This window comes from Geospiza fortis, unplaced genomic scaffold (assembly GCF_000277835.1).
Source record: "Geospiza fortis unplaced genomic scaffold, GeoFor_1.0 scaffold23, whole genome shotgun sequence".
NCBI classification, from domain to species: Eukaryota; Metazoa; Chordata; class Aves; order Passeriformes; family Thraupidae; genus Geospiza; species Geospiza fortis.
In genome coordinates this window covers 850,878-866,394 of record NW_005054303.1, presented here as the reverse complement: position 1 = coordinate 866,394, position 15,517 = coordinate 850,878, and the positions used below count along the sequence as shown (strand labels likewise).

Genomic DNA, 15,517 nt, shown 5'->3' with positions numbered 1-15,517 from the left:
CCATAAACACATATCACAGCACTGAGAAGAAACAAGTATTTCCTTTAAGGATCTAGAGAAAACACTTTCTACAGAAAAAATAGAGTCCTATTTGCAACATTCTCAGACACCTGAGAGGAGCTCAATATAAAAGTGGGAAATGACATTTGTGTTTACCTTTAGATCAGAGGTGTAATCTTGACGTAAATGCACTGATTAACCCCACTTAGTGTTTTCTGGTTTGCAATTTGAGTCTGCAACATGGAGCAGCCTTGAATCACACCAGTAGAACCAGAGGCACAAAATCAAAAGTGCTCCCAGTAATAATGGGCATTTTATCAAAAGGACCAAGCTAGAGCTAGTCTGAAACAGAGCTTCCAAAGGCACATACTGCAGCAGCCCACATGTCCTAGTAAATAAGCTGCAGAGAAAACATTTTTTCAAGTTTAAACAGAGTGGAGTCTGTAACTACACCATCAGGAATCACATCTAAGTTATTGTAGCTAGTTAAATTTGACTGCTTTTCCACTTAGTTTTCCCTTTAAAAGCATGTCAGCCAAGCACATATCTCCAAACATGAGTTACTTCAGAACATGCCTAAACCTTCCCAAGTGAAAGAAGCATGTCCTTACACAAAGCAATGACTGATCCAAAAAACTGTAACATCCCTGAAAGACATGAATCTAACTGGCACACAGGAGCTTCATAACTGTATGTTTGTGAATTCCTATAAATCTCCTAAGGTCACTTGAAGACTGGGAAAGGTATTCTCTAATTGAAATGAGAAAGGCTTCCTGAAGTTTCCTACCAATTGCTGTTTTTCCAGGGATTTTTTTTGTTGATGGTAAACTTAGAGTAAAAATGAGGCACATCCAGGCTCGCCTAAAAAGATTACTGCTGCAAACTTTTTTCAGGCTTCACTTAGTAATTCTTAAATTTTTTTAAATCTCTCTATCATTTTTCATTTGGGAAGGACAAAACTCAATCAAACCAAACAAAAAAACTCAACATGTTTCTTCTCCAATTAAAAATGATTTTCCAAACACCTGTACCCTTGGTTCTAATTAAGCTTTGTATTTACAAAGATGAATTTACACCCACGTATTATTATCAATATCAAGTCAATTCTCAACCTGAAAATGTGTAAAAGTTACACATATGCCTCTACACTAGGAACTTTGTAATAACCCAGACAACAAGTAAATTTCTGTTAGAAAATGCTGTTCTTTAGAGTTCAGACTGATTGGAAAACTTCAATATAAGTAAATTAGACAATTTGAAAACTTAATTAGTTTCTAGTCATGTCCAGTATCCAAAACACAACAGCAAAATACAAGTTCTTCTCCCAAGTGTAGTACCCAATATAGAAAAAAATGAAGCAGAAACAACAAACTAGATTTAGTGTGAATTTTTCACCAGGATTATTTTCCACAAAAAATATCTGTTGCAAAATAATAAAAAAAATTGTTACAAAATGGCTTTCAATTTTTCATTAGGAAAATTAACACAGCAGCTGACTCTCCACCTTCTTGGAAAGTTCTCATTGATTTCAGCTCTGCAAATTAACCTATAAATTGTGGAGGCAAGAGATTCTCTGTATGAGCACACTAGAAAAAGGCTATGTAGTGTGTGAAACAGTATCCAAAGAGGCTTCCAAGTGGGCAGCAGACATAATAAAATATTTTTATTGCAGCTCTGCAACAGACCTTTGGAAACTTTTTCTTCCTTTGGAAAATACAAAGGTTTTACTTCTCATCCTCATCCAAAACAGACTATTTTTCAACCTACTGATATTCTTCTCGGAAGTTTCATTTTCCAGAATACAAGCTCCAAATTCCAGACCGTGAAATCTGTCCAAAACAACTCAGATTTCTATTTTCAGCCTGTGCCTTTACCACGCTTGGAATATTTGGATTTATGCCAATAATATTCTCTTAAATACACATTTTTGGTACAGAGAAAACTAATCTACAAAAAATAATTTGCTCCAGTACACAGAAATAAGCTTTACTCTCAGAGTTACCATAGGTTTACACAAGACAACATCCAACAAAAGTAAGATGTAACTGAACAGAGGTACCCCCCATGTTATACTTTGCTGGATTTTGGCCTGGTTTATCCTGTATGTTTTAACCTTGCTGTCTAACAAAGAGCTACAGCCTCCTGAGTGTTCAAGTGAGCTGCACTGGGTTTGCCTTGTCCACTGGGTTTCCAATAAAGGAAGACATCAAGTGAAGCGAGTAGGAGCCAGGTTCAAAGTAAGTAAAAGGTTCTTCACAAAATCATGAAGCTCCTTCCCAAAGGATGTTGTGGGTGTTAAATGTTTGCAAAGATTCAGTGACAATTAGACATTAACATTAGGTTAATGAAGAAGAAAAACACTAAGGAATTTTAGATCACAATTTTACATCCAGACCAAGAAGTTCCTTGAGGTGAAAACAGCTGAACAATAACTTGTCCTGTCTCATTCTTCCCCAGGCTTCTTTATAAAATCGTGGCTGGAGTCAGAATATTGAGATAAATGTTTGTTTTGACCAAGTACAAACATTTTACATGTTTTTAGTAGATACTGTTAATTTTTTTGCTTCTATCCCACATTTTATTTTTGTATTTTGGATCCAAACAAAAATGGATTGGATTGCTAATCTCCTTTATTGCCATCTCATTTTAGCTTGAGGAATTATTATTCCTGTTTTAGCCAACACCATCATGACTTATATAAAGCATCCATGCTCCAGTTCCGTAAGAGAAGTAGTTCTTCATTCCTGTGAAATGATCAGGAGCTGAGATCACAGAGTATTTTAAAGGGTGCTGAACATGTGACAATGGAAGGGATTTAAGCATCCATTAAGAGCTGCACAGAAGTGCTTTTCTGAGTCTGGGCTCTAAAAGACCACTGAGCTACGCAAGGGCTTTCACACACCATTTTGTTGTCAACATATGCCTGCCCAGTTTTGTCCTATTTTATTCTGATCCGTGGCTTGTGTTTTTAAAGTTTAAAACCTGTTTTCAAACAACTGTAGAGTAATCAAATTGTAAAGCTTCAAATGAGCCTTTCTCTTGGGAGATAATCACCAAAGTCTAAAGGTTAGGTCAAGAAAGGAATTCCTCTTCTAAAGAGAATGTGTTTTTCCCACACAGAAACCAAAGGCAAAGGCTGTTTGAATGATATCATATGCAGTTTCCATAAAAACTGTATGTTGTCTCCTTTTTCAGGATGGGCCTGAACCACATCCACACCCAGGAGCAAATGTCTCTTGATGTTTGACAAAGGGGATATGCTGAAACAGTCTGAGGCTGTTTTCATGTAATAACTACATTCTCTATTTCTGTTTGCTAAAGCCCTACACTTACTGCTGAGCACTCCTGTTGACAGAGGATAAAAAAAGAACAAAATGCAAAAGACGTGTTTTGAGATTACAAATAATAATTTATCATCAGATTAAACTAATTCAGAGATTAAACTTCATACTTCACTTCTGTTTCAGAAAAAAACTCAAACTTGCTCTTGCAAAAGTATCTAGAATACGCAATTTGAAGAAAGAAAGTAAAATCCCAAATTAGGCTAAAGAATGTGACTACAAAACAGCACAAAAAAGGGGTTGGGCCAACTCACAGCCATTGCAGTTGCAGCTCCTAAATTACAAGAGTGGATTTTTTACCTAGGACACCACAACCAACTGAATTGCAAAGTCATATTGAAAACTGAAAGTCTGTTCTTCAGAGAACACTTTCCAGTACTGAAAAAATGCATGAACTTCTGATCTTCAGAAAATATATGTGCCTTATTCCCAGACTGAAAATAAATCAAAGAAGACCAGAGGGGATTCTTGGAAACTCTCTGCAAACTACCTTTTCCCTGAAGCCAGTTTTAAATGTCCGGATTTTTTAGGCTACTGATTGTGCCACAGTACTTAAACAACAACAAAGCATGATGCTGGGTCCTCACATTTTCACCAAACTTATTAAAGTAGTGCTTTGGAAAGCATAATGAAAGAATTCTCAGTCAGAACATATGAGTTGAGGAATGAGAATCCAACCAATGGATAATCCACTCCAGACAACAGGAGAGACTATACCTGAAGGTAATGACGAGGATTTTATACAATCACTTACTCACTTTTATGCAACTCTCTTGAGCTCATGCTGAACTTTGGCTCCATTCAGTATGAACTGAATCACCAAGTGGTTCCACTCTGGCCTGTTAAACCTCAATTTAAAGACTTTCTCAAAAATGCAGAAAAAATGCATTTGAAGAAGACCAGTGACATAACTAATAACTCCCTCTTTAGTTCAAAACATTTTGTCTATTATAAATGTCACACACTTAGGTACAGTCTAGATAAGAGCTTCCTATGTTTTATTCATAAAAAAGCTGCCTGGAAAGTAAGAAGAAATGCATGATTGCACTACCCTAATCAAAACTTCTATCCAAAAACTTGTTAAAAACCATCTCAGTTTAAAAGTCTTCTTTGCCAACACATGCAAGGGTGGTCAAGGTTTGGAATGGAGCGCTCATGGAAGCAGTGGAACCACTGTCTCAGTATCTTGGGTTAGCAATGGACACAGCAGTGCTGGGTTAATGCCTTCACTCAATGATCTCAGAGGGTTTTCCCAACCTTAATGACTCTAGAATTCACTGATGTTTAGATGGTTTGTGGAGACCTTTTTCCTTTTCAAGAGCTGTTTATTAGTTTCTGTTATTATTATTGTTACTGTTGTTATTACTACTACTCTTATCATTACCATGCCCATGTGCACAAGCATTATTGCTGACTTGGATCCTGTTAGTTCACCACACAATAAAAATACATTTTTTCACTATCTCATGAATGACCAGAAGTTCATCTTATGGGCCTATCTTCGGTGAATTAGTTTGCTTCCATTCTTCACTCCAATCCATGCAAGAAGCTCCTGTGGGAGCACAGTAAAACAGGAAAACTTACAGTATCATCTAATCTTCACACAGTATGCTTCAACGTTTGTTCAAAAACATCTCTTCTATAATGACAGCAACTGAAGCACTGGGATCACTAAGAAATTAGATATAACATAAAAAATCCTCCTTTTTCACTAGATGTGGTGTTTATCCATGCCAAGCAATTCCTATGTTAAACAGTAATTATGTGACAGACTACATGTCTGTAAAGGCTGATCTAATCTCTGCTGTCTAATCACCAAATCATTTGGGCAGGAGTCAACCTGCAATGTGCCAAGGGCATCAGCACAAGAGGTTGGTTATACATAGCCCTTTACACCAAAGAACTTCCAAAAAATTTCGAAAGGTGAATACTATTGCATACAGCTATTCTAACAATTTTAAACACTTTCTCTCCCTCAATATTTTTCACTTTTCATCCAAGAAGCCTCTCCCACTACAGTCACTAGAACAATTTATTATATATTTATACACCACGGTGCATCTGGCTTAGCAATTTCCAGCAAGTCATTATTAACTGCTGACTTCAAAATTATTTGTAGTAATTTTGAAGTACTCATCAGGTCATTCTGACATGTTTCAGTGTAAACTTCCCTTTCCTGTTTTCCCTTCACCTCTGGCAAATCAGCACTTCCACCATGGCTGTCCATAATGACTGGAAAACACTTTCAAAGATCTGCTTTTAGCCACCCAGCTTCCACCCCAGCTTCACTGTCAAAAAATCCATCCTTCAGACAGTCAAACCAGTCCCTTTCCTCCTCTCTCCCCACATATGTTGTCTTTCTTACATCCAGTATTTGGCATTTAAATTATCTTCTTTTTCAGGACTATAAACATCTAGAGAGTAAGCCTTACCTGGCACTGAAAATGGAGTTAGACTGTCCTGTTCATTCTCGTCCTCTTGGTTCCCCACAGGGATGTTTCCATTTTCAATATTCTCCTGTCTCCTGTTCTGAAGTGCTTTGCTGGAGCCATTGGCAGATTGGATTAACCGCTGGCGCTGCAGTGTCAAAACACAAAACTGCCATAGTTCAGAAAGTATTTACTTTGTGACATCTGACTTTTGCTCTCTGTCCAGCCCCAATCACATGAGCCATGAAGTTTCTCCTCAAAGTTTTCCTTTCAGTCAACAACAAACCTGTCAGTGGCCTACCTGTCTTCAGCAGGCATCAGGCTTCACCAGGTTAACCATCCACTTCAAAACTACTGGCAGGAGTCTTCCAAGCCATGATGGAGAATGTTGTAACATTTGTTGTTCCACCCGTGTTTGAACCAATGTGGTATTCTAAAGCACTTCTCACTCAACAGTTCCCACTCATACCAGCAATAGCACCACAATTAAATGGTAACACTCAAGACACCTCTGCACAATTAGCGTTGGCTTATGAATGACTCATTATCCAGGAGCTCTCCTCAGATCCAACTCTTCTCTTCTCCCTCCTTCTCAACTCCATTCACTGAGGTAATTTTTCCTATTTTTAATTTCAAAAGGAAGACTAATCCTTGTTGCCTTTGTCTGAGTACATGAAGCTCACAATTGGCCCTGCAGACACGTACAAGAACTGCTGCAGTTCCAACACACAGTAAAACAATTACAAGGATAGGTTTTGAACATGAGTATATATACCCACTCATGCACTGGAGAATGTTAGATACAACAGTAAGTTCTTACTTTTATAAAAATATTATTATTTTAATTCATTAGATGAGGTAATGCAGGGTTGAAAAGTGTTCTCTTTTCCTGACAAACTAGCAAATTCCTAAAAAGTGCTCTGAAATGCCTTGAAAAATAAAGTAACTGCACAACATGCAAAAAAATTTCTGAAAGCAGTATCAACATACTCTAGTGAAAAATAGAGAAAAATCCTATCTGAATATTTTGCAAAACTTGTGAATATATAAGTGAGAATACATAAAACCATACATCCAAAATGCTCAAGTTTAGAGAACGTTTTTTGCAGATGTTTAAAGGGCCAAGTATCAGCTTTCTACCCACACAGCCATTAAGAATTTCTCTGATCAATGAATTGAATTCAAGGATTACAAAGTCAACTACTGCCATGTGCCCTGTCTGATCTACTCCTGACCATAACAACTTTCACTATTTTACTGTCAAAGTGGATTTTTGTTACAAATATACTAACAGTGCTTTCTTTTATTTTGAAATTCATAAGGCTGGCTAAACACATCAATTGTGTTATGATGCTGAAATCTATTTAGTTGCCAGAGTAAATACTTCTCATATTTGATATTGTGGGAGCAAACTAAAAACCCTGCCTTCATAAAACCCAAGGTAGGTAGGCCAAAGATTTCACCCCTAGTGCTTCAGCAAGCTCAGAACAGCCACACTTGCCAAGTCCTGCCACTTCAGCTGCAGGGTATGGAACAAGCAATATACACTCATGACAATGTAGCAACTGAGAGAGAACTGAAACTGTCCAGGGCAAACTCCCCTCATGAAAATGCTTTGGTCCATTTTAATTTTGAGTTGAGGACTACAGTGAATACTAAAGAGGTAGGCAAATCTCTGAAGGAATCTTAAGTGTTAATAACACAAGAGGAGTTTCAAAAATGTTTGGTTGCTTTGTCCATTATCCTTTTATTAACCTAACCACTTTTTTAACAATCAAAACCAATTCTTCTGCTATAAATAAAATCTAAATGTGCACATACGCATACACACACACTGCAGTAAACATCTTCTGTCAGGGAAATAAGGCAGTCCCTCCTTTTTGACTGCCCTCCCCTTAAAACAGGCAACATCACCAGCTGGGAATCAATCTTCAAATCTGTTCTCATATAGCTGCTTGAGAAAGACAGTTCTATCCCAACCATAGGAACATGGGAGAATCTGAATTCCAGGATCACTATGAGCACAGCTCTTTGGTAACCCCTCTGCCTCATGGCCATTTTCTGTTTTCCTAATGAACATACCTCGTTAATGATGAGCCGGCTTGCCATCCGCATTCTGGTGCGTGGTCCAAACTTATTTGTGATCATAATCCGTAATCCAGCTTCAGGGAACCGGTATTTGGGAGGACTGGAGCAGATTATCTCATCCACCATCACAACACTGTTTTTGCCATACTGCTGTATCCCCTTCACTAATGATCACAATGGACAGAGTTAGCAGTGGAACTGACCCCACCATGCATCCCACCATCCAGAGCCAGGGCTTTTCACGCTCAGGTAGGGGGAACATTTATTTGAATGCCAGAATTTATGAGTGACTTTCTTTTGATATTTCTGCAGCCTGGTGAATCTCCCCATCAGTTGTGTGCTTTCTTAAGATCACATGCTGGAAAGGGATTTCACTCTATTAAGGCAGCCACCAAGCCACTGTCAGATTAGTGGGAGCAGTTTTCCCCCAGCTCTTCATGCTGTAGTACCAGTTTCATTTGCTTATGTCCCACTAGAGTTTTGTACCCTTTCTCTAGAAGTGTTTGCACTGTGGCAGTGTAGACAGCCTCCTGAAACCTCTAAAGCTGTTCCACTGCATCAAGGTGCTGCACATGCAGAAGGCCCTAATGTTGTGCTCACTCCTTCTGGAAATCTTCACTTTACCTTCACAGAGTATTACCAGTATCTCTCACAAGAAAAATTTGAAATGATGACAAGTATTGTCAAGAAAAAAATCTATGGTTCTAACTAACTAACAAAGTAAACCTTTGTTAATATAAAGGAACCCATACCAAGATTACAAAGTTAACAAAATTCTACCATGTTAAGAACACAGAAACAAAATTTTATTGGGAATCAACACAAGTACAGGCAAGGACTTTAGGAGCTCACCAACAAACCAATATTCTCACAAATGCTACAGACTACACAAATCAAGCAGAGCAAGGCTCAGCAGACAGGAGACATACCCATGTGGTGTTAGAAAGCAGGGCAGGAAATACATACATAACTAAAATAAATATTAATTATTACATATAATAGTATGTACAGAAAAAAATTCTTTGCTGCTTGTTTTCTGCTTTGCTTAGCTTGGCCTCTCCCTCTCCCTCCCCCTTTGCATTGTTACTTACATTAGGAAGAGGAGGAGAATTTAGGAGGTAGAAGTGAAAGATAATTAGTATATGGTTCCAGTCAGGAAGCAAAGGAAATCTAAGAAAACATTCAACTCAAACAATGGAATTAAAATGGACCTGTTCTAAACACACAGAAGCCTATATTGTTATTCTTTTGCATTGTTGCAGTGTTGAAATATTTGTTTTCCAGGAAGACTGGATCCATGCATGCATCTAAGTCACATCATGCAAAACAAGGCTTTGCTGTCTCAAGCATCTTCTAGCACAGTTGCAGTTGAAGAAATACATTTTCCATACTGATTCAACAAGAAAAACCAGCAAGCCTGTAAATCACCCAAAAATATCTGTAACTCTCACCCTTCCAAGCATTTGAGTGTCTTGCCTTGCTTCACTAAAATGGGTTCAGTGACTACACTGGGGTCACCTGAAGTGTCATGAACATAAGTTCTCTGGTTTCACAAAGAAATGTGCCCTATGCAAAGAATCCACTCTGGAGTCTTGCCTGCAGTTTAACATCTCTCATACAGAACAGAACTAGTAGCAATTTTATATTTGCTAAATGTAAAGGAGCAATTATCCTCCTCTATCCCAACATCTAAACCAAGTTAACCTTGCTGAGTACTGTGGCTGATGATGCAAATAAGGAGCACATCCACTCCAGTGACTCTTGGAGTGTAGCAGCTTTCCTGTGAAGGAATATTCAGCCAGACAGGTTTCCTAGGAATCAGTCCTCACAGAATAGGACTCAACCACATAAACTTAACATTTGTTTTAGCTAAAGAAAAATAAACATTTGACAGCAATCCTGGTAATGACAGAAAGGCCTGATATTAAAAGTCTTATCAGATTAACAGTTCCCAAGTGAGTTCCTCCAGAGAATTAACCAAAATGCTTCATCTTACAGTGACACAAAAAACATGGGAGCACTGAAGTTACTCTGAAACTGCTTCCTAGTGCCCTATGAAGACAGTGAGCAAAGACTGAGCTTTGATAAAAGCATCATAATTAAAAACTCAGTGCTGCTGTAGAATACCTCATACTAAATATATAAGTACTACAGCTATTCTGACTTGCTGTGGCACATTACTCTTATTATATTTATTATTTTCAGTTTGACTCCCTATGCCTGTAAAAAACAACATACCTTAGCCCCATATAGTATGAACTCCACCTAAAAGTTGTTTTAAGAAATGTGAAAAGGAGAAAAGCCTTTTGCCCTTCTCCTTTGCGATAATACTTAAGAAAAAACTCTACTGAGAACAGCTGTTTTCCCAACAAACTTACTGCTCATCACCAAAGGTTCAGCACTAACAGCCCTGTCAAAATCAACAGAAAGCTTCTTGATGACTTAAGCTCTGAAAGCCAGTCCCTCAGAAACTTGCTTTTGTCCAAATTTCTGGTTCCAGGCAGGGGTCAAACCATGCCACCTGGTGGAAATTTGGGTCAACACAATAAAAGTCAAGGATAATACACATTTGTACTTTGAAAATTGGAGCAGTATTCAAAAAGTACATCTAGTTTGCCTTTACCTGTGTGTGCAGAACTCCCCCTTGAAATGAAATTTTTCTTATGGTGAAAATCCCTCCTTTTTCTTTCTGAAACTTGAGTGGTGAAAGGTTTTAAATTGTACCACAGGAAGCTCTTGAAAGTAATGAAACTTAGAAGCATTAAAGAGCTTTACAGTGTTACACCTTTCACCTGCACCCTGAGCAACAGACTATCCTTGCTAAAAACAAAGTTCCTCACCCAAAGCAACTGTTCCTCCATGGGAAGTAATCAGGCTTTCCTCCTGTAGAAAATCAGATTAAGGTCAAACCTACACCTTGGTGAAGCCAAGGGAGGTTTTTTGGTGGATCTAAAACTGTTAAGCAGTGCAAGGCAGAGGCCAGCCCCAGTTCTCTCCTTGCTATTAGCAGTGCTCCTTTCTGAAAGCTGCTGCTGGGGAAAATGCAGCTCAGCTTGTAGAGCCAGCATGTGTCAACTAGGAGGGAGTCACTGATGGGTCATGGCGTATTTTGAGAGAACAGGGGGGAAGAAGCTAGAGGCAGCCATGTGACAGTTTTCTAGGACAGCATACACATAAAGCAGTTAGGCTAACACTGCCATCCTCCCCTCCCACTGCTCACTCCAAATCCTTAATCTCTTCTTTCTGTACTTTCTCAGGCATGTTTGCCTGTCACAGGCAAACACAGGCTACACCCTGGCTCTCTGAACAATTGTGCCTCTGTTGCAGCAGGTATTTGTGTAATGGGTGCTGGAGAAGGCAAAGGGAATCTGACTGAAACTGCAGTATCAGTGCCTCTTTGAGGCAAAATCAGAAAAGAAATCTGATGTGGGCAATTGCTAGTGGAGCTTTCTTGCTTTATTTCCTGCATGTTCTTCACAAGCATTCAATAATCTACACATTTCCTTGAAAAGGAAACAGACAGACAGGCAAGTAGTCTGTGCTATTGTCTCCTTACCACAAGGGCTAGAGAGAAGAGCCTGCTGGGAGATGACATCAGAACCCAAAAAATTCCTCAAAGTATAAACCACTGGTATCTGTGGTGTTTAACTGGATTACTCTTTTCCCACGCCTCCACTTGAATACAGGAAGCATCTGTATTCAGATGATTGCATGGAACCTTGCATGGACACAAATCCACATGCAAGTGACAGACCTCATTATATCAAAGCCAATGCTCCCAAAAGTTCATTATAAAATGAGATGAAAGTATTTCAAAGGCATCACCATGTCCCATGAGAAATAATTTTAAATTATTATTGTCTAAACACCTTATCTAGGACCAGAGCAGAAGTGTGCTGTCACTGAATAAACCTATATCTATCTTATGGTAGGTATACCTACCAATATCTACCTTAAAGAAATCCCAGAGCAGAAAAGAGTGGGATTCTCTAAATTCCTGTTTGGTATTTTTTGTGGGGATCTTTCCAATGCTACCAACATTGCTGATGAGCTCAGCCTCCCAGGATGGGAGATGTGTGCCAAGAACAAAGTGAGGAGACCTCACTTGTTAAGAGCAGCCCAAGTGCTCACTAAGTTACATGGTTTGTGCTTTGAAAGTGGAATGATTTTGCTCTACAGAGAAAAGAGAGAACGGAAGAGAAGAGAGATAAGACAAAGATAAAAACAGGCTTAGAAAACAAGTCAAAAATACCCAGGTATTTTTGCTTACTTTCAGTACCACAAGCTGTATATCAACTCCTTTCCTTTATGACAAAGACACAAATAGCAAAGAACCTGCATTTTTCAATTTTACATATGTGTCTGGTGATGTATACAGACTATTTAGGCATGTGAAAACCAGTCTTCTGAGGATCTGAGCTCAACATGTCTCTTGCCCACTGATCTGTCCATGTGTTTTCCTTCAACATCCACATCTCAACTTCTCATTCCAAACTAATTTTTGAAGTGAAAATTGCTTTCTTCTTTGTGAAAGAAATACTTCTTTTTACCTTTTTGAAGTGAAAATTGCTTTCTTCTTGGTAAAAAAAAGTATTTCTTTCACAATGTTGTAGCTCATCACTGAACAGGAGATAAAATGGAGCAAAATTGCCAATGTGCAAAGCAGCTTGTTTTCAGAATATAGAAAAAAATCTTTTTTTTTTAATGTGACAATCTGACTGCTGAATTATCCAGTTAACCCTGCTTACAATTGAATAGCGACACTGTTTTGATGTGCTTAAAATAAATAAAAAGGATATCCTGTGGACTACTCTTTTTCCAAGTCCTGTCTGCTCAGCCTTACCTTTCCATAGTAATGGAATGGATGGGTCATCACAACTAGAGGCATAACATTTATTACCATCTTCCAGCTCATTGTTGACTGTGTCACCATTTCCAACATTCTTGCTTTTAAGGGTGAAGAAATTTTGCATCCTCACGTTGTACCTGAAAGCGCAAAGAAAAGGTCTCTAAAAAGGTTGGATTTTTGCATTTTCTTGGCAAACTTTAAAACCATCTGAGAACAACTTATGCAGGCAAGCTGTAAAGCCTAGATGCGTGTTCTCTGACAATCAATAGGAAGTGAAGAGAAAAGACTGCCCAACTCAGTGGCAAGGTGACAGGAAAGCAATGACTGCACCTATCTCTCATGACATACAGCAAACTGCAAAAAGGCACTAGAGCAGATTCAGTGAAGGCAAAACACTGAAGCTGTTGATTTTGGAGCAAGGACATTCACTATACAGCGGCTTCTTTCCTCCTGCATCAGCTCAAAATTCACCTCACTGTTTCTTTCAGTACTGTGTTCCTTGTGGAAGGATTCTTGAGCGTTTCTGGGACTGCTGACCATACCCTTCTAAAGACAGAATGCATCTATTTTAGCACTAGGATGGGACCACCTAAGAGAGCATCTATTTTAGCACTAGGATGGGACCTAAGAGGGCTGTCAATGAGCTCTGCTAAGACTTGATGTAGGAGAAAAGGGAGTTCCAACAGGGTGATTTGTGAGGGGAGGGCACCAAGGGATGTAAGTCTAAGCAACTTGCAATAGAAGGGTGGACTCACAGACACCTGCAGTAACAGTGAGACCTCTGACTCTCCTGTCAGAGGCAGTGACACAACAGAAGATGTCAGTAAACAACCTGGTATGAGATGGTCTGAAGACAAATACACGCTTAGCACTCTATTTAATGTTCCTTGACCTCATTCTCCAGGGAGTACAAGATATGTGTAAGAGCTGACATGATGTGTGTTTACAATCTAGAGCACCCTGCAAACTTTTCATATACCTTTGTATAAATGACATGTTTCTCAACTTTTTCTGAAAGCTGCTTGACCTCTGTGCACTATGAAAAGGATGCACAAAAGTATTTGCTGCTGATTAAGCACAAACCTAGAATTAAATTGATGAAGCATAAAACCCAACAGATCTAACACAGAAACACGACTGGCTGTATTGCCTTTCGGCAGGAAGGCCAAGGACAAAACAAGACCAAAAGAATGATGGTCAGTTAATATCTAAAGGGTACAGTAAGGAGAAGCACTTACTTCATGATAAGTATGTAGAATGAATACATAACGATGAGTACAAGGCTTTCCCACCTCAAAAAACAGAAAGAAGTGTTAGAAGGCCATTCCAACAGCTGTATGCTTTTCAAGTTTTATGTAGGAGTGTGCCTTAAACATCTGGTACAAGTCACATTTGTGCACACAGGACACATCTTTAAGATTAGATGGTGTCTCAGCAGAATGAGAGGGGAAGCAAACTCTCAAGTTTCAATAAACATGCAAATAAACTGCAATGCATGTATTTCAGAAATGTGCTATGCACACTGAAACCACAGCTACCCTCTGAGCACCACCAAGGCCTGTTGCAATTCAGTGCTGAAGCACAGGCCAGGCACTCTGAGAGCACTGTGAGAAGGTGCCTATGATCTCCCACTAGGATTCACTTGGGAGTGTTCATTGGAACACCTGGCATCCCCACAAATGTTAGCAGTCAGAACCAGAGCAGTAGAGTTTCGGTTACCCTCTCTGCACATGGGAATCCTGGGGCCTTACACAGAGCCCATGTACTTCCTCAATGTTTCCTGGTTCTTACATTGTCTTTCAGTTTTCCATGACCATCATAAAAACTAAGCCCAAAGAAAACACAGAATTTTCTGAGTGTTCAATCCAGCTCATACTCTCAGTGTGTAGAATAAAAGTCAATTACACTACAACTCCATTTACTGGTGAGCCTCATGGCAAATACAGGACTGCATGGAATAATTTACACAACTTACCATTCTATTTTCTCATCATATATGAACTAGAAGAGAGGGGAAAAAAGGAAACACATAAATTGACCATTTATCTGATTGATCTCAAAAAAACTGTCAAATTTCTTCAGCAAGTATCAGCCATATCTAGACAGACCTACTCAAGTTTTGACCCTTTTTAACCAGAACCTCCACTGTATGGATTGTGCCCCTCACAAAACATAAACCTTGTGAACAGTGCCTGGACCCCTGTCAGTGGCTGTTTTAAGAACTGTTAAGGGAAATGGTGCAAGCATCTGAAAGACAGGCAGATTTGTGGGTACTCATGTACCCACATGCTATGTTGTGCAAATGAAAGTCACTTATTCCAAAAAAACTTAACTCTTGAGTCTTTCTAACAGCTAGACTAGTTGTAGCAGAACAGGCAGGCATTTTACTTCCCCTCTTGGGTCAAGTGGTTATACAGATTTTACTCCACTCTGTGTAACTACTGAATACACAGCTAGTGATCTGCTTGTATTACAAAATACAGACTCAGTGGATTCTTCCCTGCCTTGCCACCAGACACATTAAATGTGTACATCCAGGAACTACTACGCAGCTCTAGATGAACAAATTGGTATCTCACCTGTGCTCTACATGGAAAAACTTACCCAGAATCAGAAATAAAATTACTGTGTAGAAGCAAGAAACAGCCATCATTTCTATTTAAAATAGATGTGTAGCTCAAAATTTTTCACCTCCACATCAAGCAGTCTCCTTGGTCTGAGGAAAGTACTATCTGCATAGATAACAGTATCCTACTAGCCTGCAGAACTTTACAAACCTTAGGTACAAAATGAATGGACACTGATGAATA

General features: G+C 39.0%; 1 protein-coding gene across 1 annotated transcript in view; it reads right to left on the bottom strand.

Moving 5' to 3' along the window:
- The window catches only part of SLC24A4 (solute carrier family 24 member 4), an 84,023-nt gene that overhangs the window by 15,905 nt on the left and 52,601 nt on the right, over nucleotides 1-15,517 (bottom strand). The window contains exons 6-10 of the mRNA XM_031066172.1: nucleotides 14,683-14,708; nucleotides 13,946-13,999; nucleotides 12,702-12,844; nucleotides 7,853-8,022; nucleotides 5,774-5,918 (exon numbers count right to left, since the gene is read on the bottom strand). Coding sequence (XP_030922032.1) covers nucleotides 5,774-5,918; nucleotides 7,853-8,022; nucleotides 12,702-12,844; nucleotides 13,946-13,999; nucleotides 14,683-14,708 — 538 coding nt within the window. The remainder of the gene's footprint in view (nucleotides 1-5,773; nucleotides 5,919-7,852; nucleotides 8,023-12,701; nucleotides 12,845-13,945; nucleotides 14,000-14,682; nucleotides 14,709-15,517) is intronic.